A 21,202-nucleotide genomic window follows, 5' to 3' on the forward strand; every position below is an offset into this window, starting at 1 on the left:
AAGGGCTGCTACAGATGCCATATTTGACAGCATAGCTTAATACATATGTAATCTAAGCATATCCACCTAAGAATTTTCCCAGATATAGAAGTTGGCAAAAGCTACCCCTATTCTCTGGCAGCAAAGAAGATGTAAATAAATACAGACCCATACCTATCGTACCAATTCTGTCCAAACTACTTGAAAAAGATGTTCATAACAATCTTTTGACATACCTATCAAACTATAACTTAATTCATAAAAAACAATCAGGGTCAGAGAAAACAACTCATTTAAGACAGCTTTGGGCTCCATGATGGATAGATGGATTACTGCCTTAGACCAAAGAAAATTAGTTGGATCCATACAAGTTTATCTTACAAGAGGTTTTGACCTTGTTCATCATAATATTCTTATCAACCAATTGTGCATTTATCAATGTGAAAATACAATCATTGACTGGTTTATTTCACATCTAACAATAAGAAAACAGTGTCTCAAACTAAATGGCAAATTTTCTAAAGAAGAACTAATTACATGTGGAGTACCATAGTGATTAATCCTAGGCCCACACATCTTTATTTTCATAAATATGATATGCCAATGAAAATAGGCAACTGTACTTACCTAGCAACTTATATGCAGATGATACCACACTATCAGATTTTAAACAGCTAAAATCAGACCAGTCCAGTCAGGACTGGTTCAGACAGACAGTCAGAGTCAGACAAGGCTGTCTGCTCTCTCCCACACTATTGAACATCTTTCTGGAGAGAATCATGGCAGACACGCTTGATAAGGATACCAGGACAGTCAGCATCGGAGGCAGAACAATTACCAACTTACATTTTGCTGATGACATTGATGGACTAGCAGGGAATGAGCAAGAATTAGCTAGCTTAGTAGAGAGCCTTGACAAAACCTCTGCAGCCTATGGCATGGAAATTAATGCAGAGAAGACCAAAATGATGACCAACAATATCATGGGCATCAGCACTGACATCAGGGTCCAAGGTACAAAGCTAGAAACAGTCCACAGCTTCAAGTATTTGGGGGCAACTGTAACAGTTGAAGGACTGAAGCCTGAAATACTCTCCAGGATTGCACAGACAACAGCAGCGCTGACAAAACTGAAGCCCATCTGGAAGGACAAGAATATCGCACTCAGCTCAAAGGTCAGACTGATGCACTCACTGGTGATCTCCATAGTTCTCTATGCCTGCCAATCATGGACCATAACAGCAGACTTGGATAAAAGGATACAGGCTACAGAGATGAGATGTTTCCGAAAGATCATTGGCGTCACATACAAAGACCATATCACCGATAAGAAAATACGGCAAAGGATAAGACAAGCCATTGGGCCTCACGATGACCTCCTGATCATAGTGGAAAAACAGAAACTGCAGTGGTATGGGCATGTCTCACGATCATCAGGACTTGCCAAGACAATCCTACAAGGCACTGTACAAGGAAGAAGAAACAGAGGCAGGCAGAGAAAGAGGTGTGAAGATAACATTCGAGAGAGGACAGGCTTGACATTGAGTGACTCGCTGAGAAAGACGGAAAATCGAGAGGAAAGGAGCAAGCTGGTTGTTAGGTCTTGTGCGGTGCCCCAACAGTCTTCCAGACTACAGGATTGATGATGATGATGATGAAAATCAGACCTAGAGATCTCCTTTCTGATAGTGTTACTTAGAACAGATTCCTGGTATTGGAAAATGGCATGAAAGTAAACACAGACAAGACCAAAGTATTAATGATTACTACAAAACAAATGAGAGCAACTCTGGAAAATAACAATTTGAATTTTAAGTTGAATGAAATCAGCCAACAACAACACTGGTGACTTGAAGATGTTACAAGTTAATCACCTCCAAGCTTGAACAAAATCCATAAGCTGCAATTACCTTGATTATGAGAATTTTGAAACTTGTGTTCACAAAATCTTACTTACGATGAATATATATCAAATGTATTATTATCATTCCTCATGGATAGTCTCAGTAGATTTCCAGTAGGTGTGAAGTGCAAACATTAAATCTTATAATGAATTATTAATTTAATTAACATATCTTGATAATACCGTTTTTGTTCTTTCATTTCTGATCTTAAGATCTTAAACATGTCTGCAAAATTTTAAATATATCCATACATGCGCATACATATAAAGTCAGATATACAATTATTTTGACCCATTTTATCCTTATGATTCCATTCACAGTTCTATTCTTTTCACCAAACTTCAATCAACCAGGCAACCAGTTATTCCCAATTCATATTCTTTTAGCCAGACAGAACAAAGACTACTTTCATACAGTAAACAGCTGGCGTAACTATAAAGTCTGACATGAGAGAAGTACTTCTTGTGATTCAAGAAAGGCAATATTGATATGCATGCACTCCAATTTATGCTTTTAAGACCTATCATATCATATACAGAACACTTTGTGCCTTTATACTTAATGAATCCTGAGGGCCTCAGGGTAGAATAATATATTATAACTAACTGAGCTACCCTCATAAAATAAAGTGTTTATTATTATTATTATTAGTATTTTTATTATTATTTTTATTATTATTATTATTATTTTGGTCCAGATAATCAATGTTACTGTATCAAATGGCAACTTGCTTGACTTGTTACCAAAGTTGGTTGAAAGACCCTGAACAGTTTGAGTTATACTTCTGAGATGAAAAGGTTTACTGACAAGACGGGCAGATGAATACATTGATGGCTGTATTCCCCCATATTACAAACAAAGGAGGCAAAACTAATGTTCTTCCAATTCTGCTCTAATAGCCCTTTTACTGAAGATAGTACGTGTAAGTTTTTCTATGCTTACACTAACCGTAGACCTATCTTTCTTGAGAACCAAGACATTATCAACTTGTACCTGCACCATAGAGACAAAATTCATTTGAGTAGAAAAGTAACTTCTCAACTACTGAGGAATATTAGCATGTACGCCTCCCTTTTCAGGCACGATAATGAAGAGTATTGCCTCTACTGTGGAGAAGCTGGTCATGTGACACATAGGCCATCAAGGAAAACAGAATGAGTGCTTCATTTGCCATAAATCTGGACACAAACAGAATTCTGTAAATAAGTGCATTATACACACTAGGAATTTGGCAAAGATGAGAATGCCAATGCTACATTTATAACAATTAGTCTAAATCCAGATGTACTTAGTGAGGCTACTGACTCTACCTCAGAGGCATCCAACTTTTGCCTGGGCGCCATAACAGATAAAATGCATAAGATCATGGGCCACATGAGCTAGAACAGTTACTTATCACTAATTATGATTGTTAATTAAAAGCACAGTTTCAAAAGAACTGCCCACATGGGCCACACAATGTGAAAGACTGGGCTGAATGCAACCCATGGGTTGGACATGCCTGCTCTATCTATTCAATGGACACTACTGTAAATGCAAAAGTTCAAAGATATTCAGGCTCAACATTTGGCATTGCAGATGCCAATATATCGGGTATATGAACATAAAGTACGTGAAGAGAATGTAATGATAATAAATGTAGTACTGTATAGGTGTCAACCCCTTGAGGTGAAAACCTGTACGCCAGACCAATAAAAACCTTACAAAGACACCAAAAACCTTACATGAAAAATGTATTCATACCTTAATTAAGATCAACAGTTTTAAAACAACAAATGCTATACACAAAATATTTTCACACACATTTACATAATTCTTTACATTTCTGAAACTTTATTTCATTATTTTTACTTGTGTGTTGTATTATATGCAACACATGCACCTTTTGCACTTTTCAAAATGTACTCTGGGATTTTAAAGTCTCTGCAGCAGGCGTCAATGTTTATTTTACACTGTAAAAACAATGTTACTGTATCTGAATTCAGAGACTTCCTACATTCTGTATTTTCTTCATCATCGAAAAAGATCTCTCACAGCCTGCATTGCTGTGAGGCAAGGTAAGTAGTTGCTCCATAAGTACTTTCACATTTGGGAAGCATATGCCACCAGTGCTAATTCTCTGCCTGATAATATCCAGCCAGTAGCTACAAAAGCTCCTTTTCTGCCCATCGTCTGTTAGTACAGGTACACATCCTTTTCTGCCCATCGTCTGTTAGTACAGGTAGACACTCATCAGGCAGCATGCAATAATCCTCAAACTCATCTTTAAGTGCTTCAATATCCAGGTGTGGAGCAAAGGTATCTGCCAGTCTGCAAATGTGTGTGTATTGCAGGCTATCCTTATTGGTTGGGTCCATTAATAATTTCAGTTCCTTAACCACCTGATTTTCAAACAGAAATTTGTCTATTATCTTTCTCACCACTGCTACATAAAAGTTTCTCACATCCTCAAAGAATGTCCTTTAGATGGCATAGTCCAGCTCCATTTCCCCCATTAGTGCTCTGTTGGAGAGGCCTACTGCTAATGTGCTGTCATCATGCTGTATCTCATGGTAATTATATCTTACAAGCCTCAAGTCAGCCACCTGCTTAATATGTCTCATCTGAACAAATTTCACAAGAAACTTCCTAAGTAATCTGTCGATTTCCTCCAACATACCACCAATCTGTGATTCATCAGTTTGAAAGAGCTTATTAAATTCATTCAAAAGTGGCAATACAAAGTGAAGAAAACACAGGGTCATCTGGTCCATGGTGACTTTAATAACTCATGGATGTGTTTTATTCTGCCTGCTTTTCAACATCACTGTGTCTCTCAAAATAGGCCAAAAGAGCTGCATACTGGTTGACAACCCTGGATTCCTCTGCTTCACCCTGGTAAATACCGAATTTGCCTTCCCCACCATGACATTGCAATTGTCACTAGCAAAGCGAATACAGTTGCTCCAAGGGATATTTAAACTGGTGAATATTGCATAAATGTACTGAAGATGGCCTCACTGGTTCCACCATTGCTTACTGGCATCTCCAGCAATCTTGTTTTGGGCGCCAAACCTTCTTCAAAGACTCCCACCATTATAGCTAACCACTTGTCAGTTTTCTTGTCATTTGATTCATCAATCAACAGTGAGAAGGGTGTTGCCCTGCATGGCTTGACAACTGGTTCTGTTGCAGATGGAGCCAAGCAGTTTTTAATGATAACTGTTGTTTTGGTCCGCTTGGGATGAAACTTCTTGGCAATAGCAATGTCAGGAAACATTTCAGCTGCTAAGTCAGAAAAGTGATCAGCTACAGAAGCAACTTAAGTTGTGCTTGGCGACGAAATTGGCAAATAAAACTTCAGTCCTTATAACACTATCATCTTCCTGCTTTGGCTGAGCAAAGGTTTTGATGGATGCTCCCTTGTTCACTTCAAAATTTCTTTCATGCAGTTTTGTCCTGACGTGTTCCTTCAGATCATATATGCCCAAGGCCACCACTTTAATGTCTTTACTGTATATTTTACAAAATGCATGGGAAGATCCTAACTTTAATACACCTACAATGCAAGAGAAGACTTTAATCCAATCAGCCTGAAACTTGCCATGACCTTGGTCAGTGTCTTCAAGCTTGCATTTCTTTAAGTTAGGATCATCCATTGGATGGATGGAATATTTCAACTAGATGAAAGAAATAAAAAAAATAATTTAAAAATTCAGACTTGACATGTGACGGAGGAAGATCTCCTGATTACAAATGTGTTACAAATTTATATTTTTTCCCCCATAAACACCAAGATATTACGTCAGGAGCTATCCAAAAATTGAAATCTAAATTTAAAAAAATCGATAAAGTAGCAGTCCAGAAGTTTATACCTCGTAAACTGTTGATTTTTTCATGTAATTGCATATCTGGGTTTTGAAAAGTTATGAATTTGCTATATGGTGTGCAGATTTTGGTCAAAATCTTGATATAAATTGGCAGTGTTACATATTTTTGAGCCACGAGAATGACATCATTCTGTATCTGTACGACTTCCATCATGCTTGCAATGCATTGTCAAACCACGAGAACAATGTCACTCAGTATCTGTACTATGTCCATCATCATGGCAATGCATCTTCCTGTTTGCATTATCTGTCTTACAAACTTAACTCAAAACTGTGACAGCATGATAAAATGCCGGTGCTAAATTCAGCAGACTATTTATTTTTAATTAGTATATACAGCACTCCCTCGATAACTCGCGATCCCGCTTATAACGCGGTGTCCGTCTTGGCTCCCAATTTTTTCCAGAGAAAATGTATTTAAAATATCTTTTAAAATATGCTGAACATGAAAAAATTACGATAAGAATTGATAAATTAAACCTTGATACATTGCTCGTTTTATTATCGAAAATGGTGATTAATGCCCGTAAAAATATTTTGAAATTTGCAAGTTCTAAAGAAGAATTGATTTCAGAGATCTTGAAAACGCTTTATTACGCGTATTTGGACGCCAATTTTTGATCTGGGACACAGAAAATCACCGAGGCAGGAGTCCTCCGTACGCACGTAATAGGTGCGCAGGAAAATTCAAAGATTTGCCAGTCCTGTTTCAGCCACCTGCTTTGTGGGAAAATGTGTTGATCAGTTAACTGTGCTGATATTTACAATGACAGAATTCAGTGACTGAAAGACTCTTTGATGTACTGTTGCCATTTTATAAGAGTACATTAAAAAAAAAAAGAACATGATGCAACATCTAGGCGGCTAATTTAAAGGCTTTGACTGGCGGCCGAGTGAGAAAATGTACTGATATTTAGTGATTGAATTCAGAGGCAGAAAGACCCAGTTTTAAAATCTTAGCGAGACCTCTGTTTAAAGATATAATATATTATATAAGTTTTTACCATAAATAGTTGTCAGTATACTGTAAATAAACAGTCTGGTGAAATAGCTATCAATGAAAACTTCTGGTAAATGCTAACAGGTGGCAACAGAGAATGAAATAAACACCAATTAAACATCTTCCTGTGTGAAAGTCGCGTTCCAATCCTTTAATTCCGTTTCAGTGTAAACATTATAATCACAACATATTCTGTTCATTGAAAACATGAAAAAGAGTCAATCAACCGTCACATCGAAACCTGTGAGTACTTCTGTGAGAACCTAATTACATGTACATGCCGGCTTTGTTTTGATCAACAGCTTGGGAAAGTGTTTGTTGCATTAAAAAAAAAATCGATTACAAGAGACCTGGGGTGCTGGATTAAGGGTCTTGGAGCTAACTCTGACGTAAAGCAAAACAGTAACAGAGACAATGACGATGATAGTGACTTCGAATGTTTCAGTGAAACTGATGTCATTAATGCCGAGGCTGTTTGGGAGAAATTCGTACAGACTCATGGTCCTGAGATGAGCGTTTCTCTTGATGATAATGGAGGAGTGGATTTGTGCTGACAATGATTGCCCCACAGCCGAATACATGTCAGATGAAACTATAATTAATTCTATAACGAACAAATTTGCAGCAGAAGACGATTCTAACTGGAGTAATACAAGTGTTGAAAGTGATGCAGACGCAGATGTTGCACCCCCCACCCCTCTGCACAGGAAGCAATCAAATATTTTGATATTGCCATAAGGTGGCTGGAGACCCAGAATGTTGACTACGTAAAGCTCATGCAGTTGAGAAATCTGAGGGATTTTGCTCGGCGGCAGAGAAACCAAGGAGTAACACACACAAAAAAAATTAACTGATTTTTTCAAAAAGTGAATTGATATTTGTCAAGCGTGGCACAAACGGCAAGTATTAACTTGTTCTAATTTACGTTGTTTTAAATTTGTAGACCAATTAAATATGTTAGTACTGATTAACCCTTGGGTTTTTTTGTTTTCCATTTTACTTCTATCGCATTCAAATCTATCTATTTATCTATCGTTCAATCGACACTGTTTCTCGAAAAGAGTCGATCTTTTGTATATAAAAAAACGTCTAATTTGGATCAAACAATAAAACTAGAATGTATCCAATTCAACATAAAAATTAGTGATGCAGTACACAATGTGTGAAGTGGTACACATGTTAAGCGAACGGAAACCACGTGGAATAATGTTTTCGATGATCGCCTCAATATACTGTAATTCATCCTGAAATTAATGTTGTCCTATGAGGAAATAATAAAGTGCACCGTTATGAAGAGATATTTATTCACAGTTAATCTCAGAACGATTATAAAGTGAGTATTCAACAGTATAATCTGCCTACCCCCCCCCCTTATTTTTCCGTTATTGCATCAATCACTTTATTGGTTTTGGGCTTATTTTATAGGTCTCTCAATAACTTGTGCCGAACTTATAGTGCGGTCGATGTTTCTGGACCCCGATGTGTGCAAGTTATCGAGGGGGTGGTGTAGCTAAAAAATTTAATAAATCAACTTTATCTCCACAAAGAAAAGTCAGACGAATTACAGTTACACCAAGATGACTACCACATTATGTAAAGTATCAAAACTAATATAAACTGTATGCATTTGATGGTAATAAGTATAAATAATAAAATAATAATGTATAAAATAAGAAAACATACTTACTACGCAGGTAGTTAGTCAATATTAGAAATCCAAGTGAGCATCCAATTTCAGAGCGATAAACAACAAAATCTTCACACACAGGAGTTGAACCATGAAATTAAACTCATTTCATTATCAGCCCAAAAAAAGCACGGTTTTGAGTATGATTTGATTGATTGTTTCAGGCTATCCTAATTTTGTTGAATTCTCATTATAAAACAATTATGTCCAGAATCCCTGATGAATGCTAAACAAAAACAAAAAATACACAAAACACATATTTTGTACCAAAAAAACCCCATACAAAATGGTTGTACACCATACACTGACGAAAATGGGAAAAAACGTACCTATTACGGGTAAACCATACAAGTTGACACCTATGGTATTGAGACACAATCATCGAGTGCCCCTTTGCATGATGACTTATCAATAATCGATATGATACTAAAAAAGGTTTTAACACAGGTAACTTAAATTTACACAGTATAGTGGGAAAAATAGTTAATGTTGTCTTCCAAGGAGAATACCATACATTTTTAGGACTCACTGAAACCAAATTAGATAATAGCCAAAAATATAACCTCAGGTAAGTATTGCATAATTAAAATTAGTTTTACCCCTACAAAAAATGCATACTGATAGCAGTAATTACTATCTGCCGCTATTGTTAAGTTGAATTTGTCAGTTAGGTGAGTAGGCTGATGCTCTCATTATGACTGATAATAAAACAATATGGAATGTACTCACAGTTGAGGGAGAGGTATATATTACAGACTATCTGTTTCTCTCTGGGCCACATGCTGCACAATCAATAAGCTCCAAAGAAAAATATTCATGCACTTGTGTCGTGCACCAACTCTCTAATAGGGGTAGGGTAGAGGGGGGGAAGCAACAGGCTACTTGGGACACAAGGTGAGTGGTGCACTACCTCCCTCTTGGGTGGTGATTGCCTCCTAGAACTTTCAGTCCTTCTGGATGGGCCACACAGGCTGCTGAAGACGCTAGAAGATGGAAACAGGTATCTGCAGCTCAAAATCCTTAAAAAGGTTAGCATGGTGTGAATCTAAAACCAATTCATAAGTCCTGAGTGAATTTAAGTGTGCTGGAAATGTGGCAATGGCAGCTTTGTAACAAAATGTGGAGTATATGTAGGTTCCTGTGTAAGATGGAGCCCCTGTGTTGCAACATAAGATCCCTCCTGTGAGGTAGATACATGGGTTGATCTATCAACAGGTCTAGAAGATCGGTGAACCATGATCACTGAAAGAAATTGAGCAGAGAAACTTCCAACCTTTCGTAGGCCTTGAGGTAACAGTCAGTATTGTGGGAAGGCATAAGCAACAAGACAATCATAGAAGCTGAATGTGTCCAATGTCCATGCTATCTAGTCAAGGACTGGAGAGATATCGGAAGTCTGTTATTGAGCCTTGTTGCAACCAAGTCCATTAGAGGATTTCGCCATAGTGAGAAAAGGGTCTCTTTTACAGAGCAGTGAAGAGTCCATTCCATGAGGACTGTTTTGCCTGACATGTGAAAATAGGCATCCTGAGGGTCAATGGAGACTGCCTAATCTGACAGATGCAATGCATTCTGGATTGAGGAACTAGTCTCAATCTTGAAAAGTTTCTCCAAAAAACCAGACTATGATCAAAATTTCCTGCTTTTCTTGGTGACCTGTTAGATTCAAGAGTAGGTTCTGCAGCAGAATGCAAGAGACTGATTGTTCAGAACCCTCTAAAATGCTCCTTTCTGCAAAAGGGTATGTAATTCTGCTTTAATTTCACCAATTGTTCTTGGGCCATTGATAGATGGAGTTATTCCTGAAAATGAAGTCAGTAACCTTCAATCCCAGCAGAAAGGAACCACACATCTGTGATACTCAACCAAACCTCTGAAAAGCATTCTAGAAGAGCATCTAAAGTTGCACTTGGGAGAGAAATTCATGGCAGGAGAGGGTGCGAGGCCCTAGGACTGCCCTGCTCCCCGTCCATCCTTGGAAAAGGAATGCAGGTTGAAGAACTTGATCCTAAAGGCTCATCAGTGACTTCCACACCGAAGGCCCAACTGACATGGAGGTTGCATTTCAGATTGTACATTAGACTGGGGCTGCATGTCTTTGAAGAATTTTATGGATGGCCCATCAAGGCTATTTGCAGTATGTTTCCTGGTCGATTGCAACGGGCCAGGAGTGGCTATGAAGGATTTATGTTGATGATCCTTCAAATCTTGTTAAATCATGGTGGGGTTGAGTCCTCTGAAGAGGGTCTTAGGTTCCAAAAATGTAGCCCTGTGAATTTATTAACTATGGTTAAGACCTTCAAGGAATCCAGTACAGCATCATGGTAGATGTGTAGAAGTTCTCCTGATAAAGCCATTGCAACTGAAAGTGAGTGCCTGCATGTCTTGGCCACAAATTGCAGCATGTGTTGTAATGTGGCTGGATTTAGCATAAGTAGCTCTGAAGAGGTCAGCATGAGAAGCTATGGTAACTGGAAGCCAGACTTTCTGCTCAATGGCTTCCTGCCTCCAAATGAGGTTTGATAGGGCACTTTGGGGAATGTACTGGTAACTAGAGGCAGAGACTATATGTTTCAAGGTAGAAGAAAGAAAAGACCACCTATGTCTTCAAGCAAAGTCTTGGCTTCTGGACTCACTGATATTTCTCAATTATTCAGGAATCTGGAAGAAGCAGATCTGGCTGTGGTTGAGTCCCAGAGACCTTTTCCAGCTAGGAATGGATCTTCTTGGGCTGTGCACCAGATGGTTTCAGAAATCAGTCTGTGGGTAGTAGACAGTAAACTTTCATTTACTGCCTTATTATAAAAGACCAGATCTCCTCCACTTCATCCAGCTGGGATGAGAGGATGGGTCTGATAGATGTCCACTGAGTTGTTCCTACCTCCAACTTCTTTGAGTCAACAAGGATAAATAACACAGCATCATCTAGACACTCAGAGTAGGTGACGGGTGGGCATCACTATGTCCTTCGAGGAAAGTGACATAAGATTAATCTGCACCATTTCCCACACTTGTCTGTCATGGTGAATTTTTTTATGCATTCTAGAAGTTCCAAGATGGAGATGAGATCGCTTTCCTGGATTACATTATGCCCATATCCTTCCTGATACATGCCACCTGATGAGGAGGTGATGGCAGGACATGAGCCACAGCATCTCTTCTCTGGGTCCAGGGTCCAATAACCTCAGTGGGCATAAGAGACCAATTACCCTGAGGTGCAGTGTCCCAAACCTTGCAAGGCTTAGTTGGGATAACAGGGAAAGGTGGAAAATGATCTGATCCTCTTCCCTAATCTGAGCTCAGTGGACAGACTCCCAATCCTACATAGAATGGGATGGTAGTTGCAAAAGCAACATGCAGTCTTGAATCTGTGTGCAGTGCACCACCTCCCTAAATTAGAGAGGGAGCAACATGATGTCATAGTTATGTGATTTGAAGTGTATGCATGAGGTAAAGAAATAAGATCCCATTTTACCTGTCTTTTCTCCTTTTGTTTCTCACAGTAACCTTTACATGCAGGAAAAAATGCAGACATACACACAATAACAGTTAGGAGCAAGAGTGCAGACATTATTAATATAAATGTTAAAGGAAACAATGACAATTACAAAAAACTTTCACCCATCTTTAATATTAATCTTTTCGATAGAAAGAGGAATACACAAGCCTCTCCTCCTCTCCCTGCCCTTTAATGTTATGCAGGTTGTGCTGTTATTCCTTAGCACAAGGACCTACCAGTGCATTAGGTGTATATTTAAATGTACATGGTGTAACCAAACCCCTAAAGGGTGGAATACATGAAGTACCTTTTATGTCCCTTAAAAAACTGAATTCCAAATGGGAAAAAATGTTACTGGCACAGAATTTAAAATATGGAATGAATAATGTTTCACTGAGATTCAAATTAACTTTGGAACTGATACCACCAATGTGGTAAACACTCGCTACAAGCAAATTTTCTCTGAAAATGAACTATGCATATAACCCATACAGCATACAAGTAAAGTATTGCTGCTTTTAAATTATATTTTTCCTTGCCATGACCTGGACCTTGAGGCCTGGGGCATGGCAAAGATATGTGACACTGTCAGTCCAAATATACAACTGCTAGAAGTTTTATTAAAATATCTTCACTGGCTCAAGAGTTACACTCCAAATAAGGATAAAATTCTGAGTTACATTTTCCCTTGCTTTGATCTTAACCTTGAGGTAGGTAATGTAGGTATGTCATTTCAACACAAAAAATATTTAACTAGCTTAGGTTCCATTATCTTTAGTTTCAAGAGTTATTTACACATCAGAGTTATGTTTTCCCTTTCCACAACCCTCACTTTGACTCAGGAGTGTTGGCAATAATACATCACACACCATCTAATCGTGACACATTTAATGGGCAAAATATTGCATGAAAATCTCTCCAACTGTTAGAATGTTATGGGTCAGATAAACAAATGCTGACAGGCAGACGAAAGGACAGGCAACACCATAAAGTAGTATGTCTTATTTAAAACTGGCAACTAGTGACTGAATTAGTCCTATCTGCCAAACTGAGTTGACGATCATGTTTTTCTTTATTAGATAATCTGATTTTAGACCTTACCTCCAATGAAAAACAGCAAGTCTTTTAACCTGACCCTGAAATTTAAACAAACAAAATTAGCATGTTCATGTCTTTTTCTTATATGCCACAACATACCATGGAATATAAGCCTAATAAAGAAGTACTAATTGCATGGCTCTCAATAACTCATGAATAAACATTTACATTTGTTTGTCATTTATATTCAATGCAAATCAACATTTTATAATTTTCTTCTCCTCTCTGTTCTCAGCAACCTTTAAAGATCTTTATGAAACCTAGAATCTTCTGAAACAAGGCCATTAACAAATGGTAGCACATGATCATTGTAAAGATGCAAATTTCTGTCAATCTATCAAGAACACATTAATTTGGGCCAGAGAACAATTAGTTAGATTTATGGGGACAGGTGCTTGTTAAATTGCTATACTACAATGATTTCTAATGTCTGTGTCAGGAAATGAAATGATTCTTAATTAAGTCCTCGTTTACTTAACCATTAGATAACTTGAAAAGGGAAGGGTACCATCGATTTTATATCGGAACTATCAGATTTGAAATTTTCCAGTTGCTTATAATTCTAAAAGTCATGCTGATGGCAATTTTAGCGCCTAGTTATAAAAGGCGGTAAATATATTTAATCCTGACTGGTTATGCTAAATAAGGGGCGTGTTTCCCACATGAATTTCTGGGTTTTAAACTTCCCCCATTGAAAAATCTAATCAGTCTGCAATTTTCCTGAAAGAGTGAAAATATAAGAGACTCCAAGAGTAAATCTGGAAGAAATTCTCTTGGAAAACATTGGTCAAAGGGACCAGATGTCTGGAAAGCCAACAGACACAATTTTAGAGGTATAAGTGAATAAAGCTTGAAAGCACAAGGTATTTGTGTCAATTTCATGTAGTTCGTTGATACCAATATAATGATTTGCTTGAATTTAATTATGTTTGCATGAATTTATTTGTTTAAATTCGTAGATCAATATTCTTGATATGCGTATAACTGTGTCGAGTTCAGATATCTGAATTGTACAATGATCTTTATAAAAGTTTGATGAATTGTTTGAATTTGTCATCTTGTTTGTATAGGAATGGGTATTCTAAGATTTCATGCATTACTTTAGTTGATATGAGTTACAAGATTCTGTTGAATTCACTGACCTCAGATTATTTCATTTTGATAAAGACTCGAATGTGTGTATTTGCTGAAAAACACGTTGTTAAGCCATGTAATGAATCTCATTCATTCATTTGTGTATATGAGACGAGAACGGAACTGTTATGTCTCCTGTAATGTTAATGGGAATCAGTGATGAAATAGCCATTATGAAGTACATTAATCTTGTGAAACTAGGTTTGTTTATGGTCTGCCATGTTTAGCTTGGCCAGACAGCCTTTGGTCTGTTCGAATTCCAATAGAACGATATCTGACATAACGAGAGGGGGAGTAATGATCTGTTCCCATTAGGACAACTGACAGAATATTTAGGTTGCTTCAGTTTGTTTTGAAAGGGAAAATAGCTCCACAGACATATCTACTTAAGTATCTACTGACGTATCCACTGATTTATCTACTGATGTACCCATGTACCTACTTATCCAAGTATCTAAGTACTTATATATCCACCTACCCACACAAAGTTTGAGGGCCAAAAAGAGGCGAGACAGTATGGAGGTCGGAAAAGGGAAAAAGCAAAAGAACCTAGAGGAACCACCAGAGTGAAGTCAGAGAGGACCAGAATAAGCAGGTCATGAAGTTGTACAAGGAAATGACTTTGATCATTCAGTTGATTGTAGGATGAACTAATTCTATCATTTAAAACAGATCAGCTATTTATATGAATATATTTGTGTTTGAAATTTGGTGAAAGATTTATTCCAAAAAGAAGTTTATCTTCCTAATGTAATGTATTATCACAGTTGTTTATGTAATTGATTAAATTTTTGTTTTTCCATGTACGGGGGCTTGTGTCATTCTGTACTACATATCTGCTCAGATCTATATTTATTCCATCTATAATTTTACACTTTATTTTAAAATTTACTCAATCCAGGCAACAATACTGAGGGTGATCACCCTCTAGATAACAATAAACAGATAAAGCGGACACCTTGTAAGAAGGTATAACCTCATAATACCACACCACCAGCAACCACTACAATCATGTAGTTCACTGACCTGCTGAAAAAAGACTCAGATAAACTACATAAATCTTTTTTCTAGTAAAATGTTTCTTCAATAACACATAATCATAATACCTTAAAAGAACTACTATCACTGCTAAGTTATCAGCTATCCACCAACCTAGGTGGCAGTTAGAGTAATCTCTCCTTGATACAAGGGTTGGTACCAAATCCAGTGAATACTTCAGTTATTACTCCAGTGGAGTACACAATCTCTATGTAGGTGACACTGTGCTGAGGCTGAATGGGTAAAGGTGCATTGTAATCAGTTAAAACATTAACCCCTGGAGGTTTTTGCCATATTTGCCTGAAAATCGAGTAGGAAACACATTTTGAAAGCTATTTCTGAATAGACTCGAAAACAACAAATCCCCGGTTATCTTTCAATAATATACTGCCTAGTTGTGTTAGAAACATTATTTTTCGTTGGCTATTAGACTCGCGCATGAACAGAAGGGTAAAAGTTGGACTTGTTTTTTGGTTTTTTTTGCTAAACGGAGCCATTATTTTCGTATGAAGACCACTCTTTATTCCAAATGCCCATCTTATCCTACTTTTTGCAAAGGCTCATCTGTCTGCTTGCAGTTGATACTGGTTTGCCTTAGATCTGAGACCAAAAAGTCTAAAATCCGGACACAAAATGGGATTCCGACCACGGGTGAATTTTGCATAAAAAAAAGTCGGGTCCAAAAAATGAGGTTTTTCTATCTGTATTTTGTAGTGCAACTAGATATTCCAGATTATTTGGTATCATTGTAGAGCTACATCTGTCTACCTTTCTATAATTCCATCCATGTTAGTGTATTATGCATGACCATGACGCTACAGAGCTCGGCAGCAGGCTACTACCTCCTGCCCCGTAAAGTCGTTGCTAGGGGTTAATGTGTTAAGTATTATCAAAAAGAAACATTTTACAAGAAACAATTTGTATCTTTTCAAATATGTTACCAGATTGTAATACCTAAGGAGAAAATGTAAGAGGTGGAGGTTATTACATTCCCTTACACTGGAGAGGCCATCTGCGGTCACCTAAAGTATGTGATCAGCTTTTTGATAGATAATCAGGCTGGAGAGTGACTCCATACGCAGTAGCATGACTTTTGAAATGAAAAATATTCCACTCACAAATCTATTAGAAATCACAAAGCTGCATATTTGTGAAGTTACCAAACAACCTTGGAAGGTAACCTATCGTGCCACACCAACTGGTCCCAGCAGATCTAGCTGAACCCTTTGGGATGAGAGATCTCTGAGGTAAAAGCTGGAGAAGGCTGATTCTGACCAGCATCCCACAGTTCGTACATTTCAGCAAGGAAATAGTTTCAACCAAATGCAATGCTTGTAGCTACTGCCCTAACTTAGACCTTGGGTTAATTCTTAATATGTGGAGCAGATATACCATTTTATTCAGGGCCTTTGCTTTTATGCCCTCCTTTCCCTCTTTGAAAGGTTAGAAGAGGCAGGATCTCCCATGCTGCCCTGGCTCAGTTCATTTAGATAGCACTTCAGAGCTTTAACTAGTTCCTGAAGATGACCTTGAGATGAAGTATTTGGACTAGATAGAGGTTTTACCGCAAAAGCCTGATTTCCCATGAACAGGAGCCCATTCTTGGCTATGAAAGCAGGTTCTGTCATATTTTGACTCAACATCAGTCCCTGGGTTTTCGCATGTCTGGGGTTCACTATTTGCGGTATTGGTGCATTCAGTGGCACAATTTGTTCTTGCTTACACGATGTGTTAAAATTCCCCCTTTTCTTTCATATGCTTTCAAAGAGGGCTGACAAGCTCAAGTGATTCTCTCCACATCTTGCTGAGAAAACTATTTATTCTTCAGAACTTGTTTTATATGATCAACAACTCTGGACCAAGATGAAACTCCTGCCATCACGGATGCATGCAGATGAAAAATTGTTTCAATTTTACATGGAATTTCTGTTGCTAGATTTACAAGATTGTTGATCCACAATTTTTCCCAGCTAAGTGGGAAAATGAGGGTGAGATGACACTCCTATTCTCTTTCCTTTTGTATCACCTTTAGAACCAGAAGTGTTGGAGGGTAAGCATATGCATTCAAACCAATCCAATCAATGGAAAGAGCAGAACTTGTCTGGGCCTTCAGATCTCGGAATAGTAAGACAAAGGTTGGGAGTTCTGCATTCCATCTTATCACAGAGATACACAACTTTTTTATCAGCTAATGGTTTTGCAGAACATCATCCTGACAGTTTGTCGCTGTCACTGTGGAGGTTGTCCTAAAATGGTCATAACCCTTTCCATCTCACATGTGAATGCCCATGGACCAATGTTGAGCCCAAACAAGATTGCCCTGACCTGGTAAATGGTGTCCTAGTAAGCAAACCACAGGAACATCCTGGAATCAGGCAGGTCCACACTGATTGGGAAGTTTCCCTCCTGAATGGCATTTAAAACCCATTCTGGCATTTCCATTTTGAAAAATGGAGCCTGAATGAAATGAATGATAGCACTTTGGTCTCTGGCTGGTCAAAGTATGTTGTTGGCCTCTGGTACCAGGAATAGTCTCCAAAAAAAGCCTGTAGAGTTTACATTGAGAATAATATCTACTGCCCTTTTCGGGAGAAGATTGTTGATTTCCTGCTACAAAGTGTCTGCCTTGAATGAGTCATCGAGGATATTTATAATAAAGAGGATCCCCAATGATGGAGGTGTGCTGAATGTGATGCCGAGTCCCTCTGATACGACATGTCAGGTCCATTGATCGTCACAGTATATACTTTTCCATTTAGAAGAAAATAATAGCAGCCTTCCACACACCAGGTTATCTGACATGGCAGTGTGAGCATGATGTCATTTCTTGAAGGATGGCATCAGGAGAAACATAATTACAAACAAAGACCTATGTGCCTCATGTCCTCCTTTGCTCAGGAGAACTGTGGTAATCCACAATTGTAGGATGGGTAGGGCCATTTCCTTGTCTGCTGGGTGCTAATGAACTTTAATCCTTTTGCTTTCTGTAAAAATGTCTCCTCTGTGGCTGAGCCTGTGGGCGAAGGAAGTTGGTCTCTTTCATGGCTTGTTTCCATATAAAAGCAGATCTGATAATAACTGCGAGAGTAACTCAGCTATATGGTGGCCTTTAAGAATGTTGAAGGAGATCACTACATCTCTTTCCATCAACTATAAGTTTGTTGCCACTGTTACGACATTGGTCAGGGTGTGCTGTGCATCTGTTTAAGTCTAGGCCATTCCATAAACAAGGACTAGAATTTAGTGTGAAAAAAGAGTAATTATATCAAGATAAACGTATGTCATGGCTGCTTAGGGAACAAGGACTAATTCAAGAGACCACAACATTATTATAGTTTGTATATTAATCAAAAAATCAAGTCTGCAATACAATAGTGACATAAGGCAGGCTCCTAGAATTTCTTCTGTTCATAATCAATGTCTCAAATGAATGCTTTTCTGTAATTCTGTATCATTTTCACAGTTGAATTTTTTAATGCAGCATATTTTACATATGTTTATGTGTTCACAGATGCCTGTGCATATGTTCAAGGCTTCATACTTTGATTTTTAAAATCACATAATTATTTAGTGTCAAGCAGATTCTTCACATCATGTTGTATATACTGTATATATTGTACATAACAGATTGAAGGCCTCAAGGTAAATTCTGTAACTAATTGAGTTACCTTCTTTAAACAAAGTCTTTATTTTTATTATTATTATTAACTCCAATATATCTTGCCTTGGATGTCATATAATTAGATCTGTATAATATTGTTTCATATACACTCAAATATCACCTTGGTTAATAAAGTCCTGTTTAATATATATCCATTATTTATTTGAAACCTTTTGAAATGTCTGAAAAACTACTGAACTTTAATAGAAATGTGAAGCAGATTTTTTTTATTGGATGATATTTATGTATACATTTTAGGCAGCCTTTCACAGATAGAAACCTTAGGCAGAAATTTTTATTTCAGGTGGAAATTTCAGGCGTTTTTTTTTCAGGTAGAATTTTATTTCAGGAGGAAATCTTAGATGGATATTTTTGTTTAGGCAGAATCTTAGGAAAACTAATCTGCATATTTCGCCTAAAATTCCACCAGAAATCCACATCAAGTGCGCTTGAAATTCGCCTAAGCTCCTATAATATGAGCAATTATGGTTTAGACAGAAAGCACTTAAATAACCCATAATAAATCTGCCTTAAGTCTGCCTGGAAATGGAGATGGAGTATACTTCCGTTCAAAGAGAAAATTCCACTAACTAGTTTTAATGTAGAGTAACCTGCAGAATACTTTCAGATTGGATTGTGAGGCCTGTCTTCAGCGACAGCATGTGACTCTGCACAAGTGGAAGTTGCAACTGAAGTATTCATGGTATCTGGCACTAACCCTTGTATCATGGGGAGATAACACTAATGCCACCTATGCAGGCTTCTCAACTAAAAGTTTTAACCTGGATGCAAGGTAGTACTAGTTCCCCTGAGGTAATATTATAAGGTAACATGTTTGAAGTCAAAAGAACAATTTTATCAAAGTGATAATGATGCAGCAATGCATGGTCTTGCATCGATGATTTATAAATTTAACAAGTTAACTTACACTGCCTCAAAAAAGTCATCTCTATTTAACAAAGGCTCCTTCAGATTTGTTGGGCATTGTTCTAGAAGAATATTTGTTGACTTCAGTGCCTGGAATGCAAGGAAGCAAATTTAATTTGACATTATAAACAATCTTCCTTAAACAGACACTCAGGTATTTAAATTAATTTATTTGCAAGATGATAAAATTATAATGTACTTTCTGTAATGGGTCACCTGTATGTGGTTAACAGGTTATGGAATGATGTTTCCACTGGATCCAAGATGTACTGAGAATATCAGGAACTCCCTGCACTAAAATGGTTTTATTTGGAGGAACAAGCTGTACAGCAATTGCATGAAAAAATCTATCAATGGTATTTTATACTTCTCATTATCATGTACTATCTATACTTATAGAAGATGAAAATAGACATACCTGCATTAAATGATCTTTAAAGTTTCTTTAAAGAATAATATACATTAGAATAGTGCACTGCAGTCTAATTAGACAGGAAATAAATTTTCATTCCAATTTGGGAACACTGAAACCATTGCTATTTTCCATACAAAGTCTACTTTTGTATTATATTCTTTATAAGCAAATTTTCTGATAGGATGTAAACTGTAACATAAGATTTCAATATATCATTACCATTGACAGAAATAACAGTCTCTCAATCACTCATTCACTCTAACTTTCTCTCTTGCCCAGCTTTTACATTTTTTAAAAATATAATCTATATTTGTATGTGTAATAACTGTAAGAGACTGGGCCCTAATTTTGAGATAATGTATGGTCTGGTCCTATTGAATGGTTGTACAGAAAAGAATAAATAAACTTTAAAATAATACAATATATAAAATATCATCAAATAAATTTGACTGTTGAATAAGCAAAACTGACCTTAACACCGAAAAAGACAAAAAAAATATACAAATATAATATGACACTATAATCAAAATAGACTAATGTCACTATGAGATCATATATGTAAACAAATCCTACAGAACTGCAGCATGATGAAAATGAATGGGAGTCAAATACACTAATGTCATTCAGTTAAATCATATATGATAGCACAAATGTTATGGTATTCAGAGCTGAAATAAAGTACCTAATGTCTGACATTGTCTTTTATACACAACTAAATAATGAAAAATGAAATTCAAGTACAAAATATAGTGTTCTAGATAGAGCTAGGTACAGTGCGACCCCATCACAAAGCGCCCTGCGATAAACCGAATTCGGATATATTGCGGTCATCTTTTGGCTCCCCAAATTTTCGCATAGTCATTCAAACACGAAAAAATATTTTTGGTTCAAAGTACGTGAAATAGTGTATACAAAATGTATTATCATTTTGGGGAAGAGATCTTGTATGAATCTGAATATAATATGATCGTGGCATGGTTCCTGAAATTTT

General features: G+C 37.2%; 1 protein-coding gene across 1 annotated transcript in view; it reads right to left on the reverse strand.

Annotated features, from left to right (window-relative positions):
* The window catches only part of LOC149806328 (uncharacterized), a 237,878-nt gene that overhangs the window by 167,104 nt on the left and 49,572 nt on the right, over positions 1 to 21,202 (reverse strand). Inside the window, exons 7-8 of the mRNA XM_089951266.1 lie at positions 19,798 to 19,886; positions 13,040 to 13,074 (exon numbers count right to left, since the gene is read on the reverse strand). Of these exons, the coding sequence (XP_089807392.1) occupies positions 13,040 to 13,074; positions 19,798 to 19,886 (124 nt within the window). The remainder of the gene's footprint in view (positions 1 to 13,039; positions 13,075 to 19,797; positions 19,887 to 21,202) is intronic.

Source organism: Sinohyriopsis cumingii, chromosome 1, assembly GCF_028554795.1.
Source record: "Sinohyriopsis cumingii isolate HCF-2022 chromosome 1, ASM2855479v2, whole genome shotgun sequence".
Classification (NCBI taxonomy): domain Eukaryota; kingdom Metazoa; phylum Mollusca; class Bivalvia; order Unionida; family Unionidae; genus Sinohyriopsis; species Sinohyriopsis cumingii.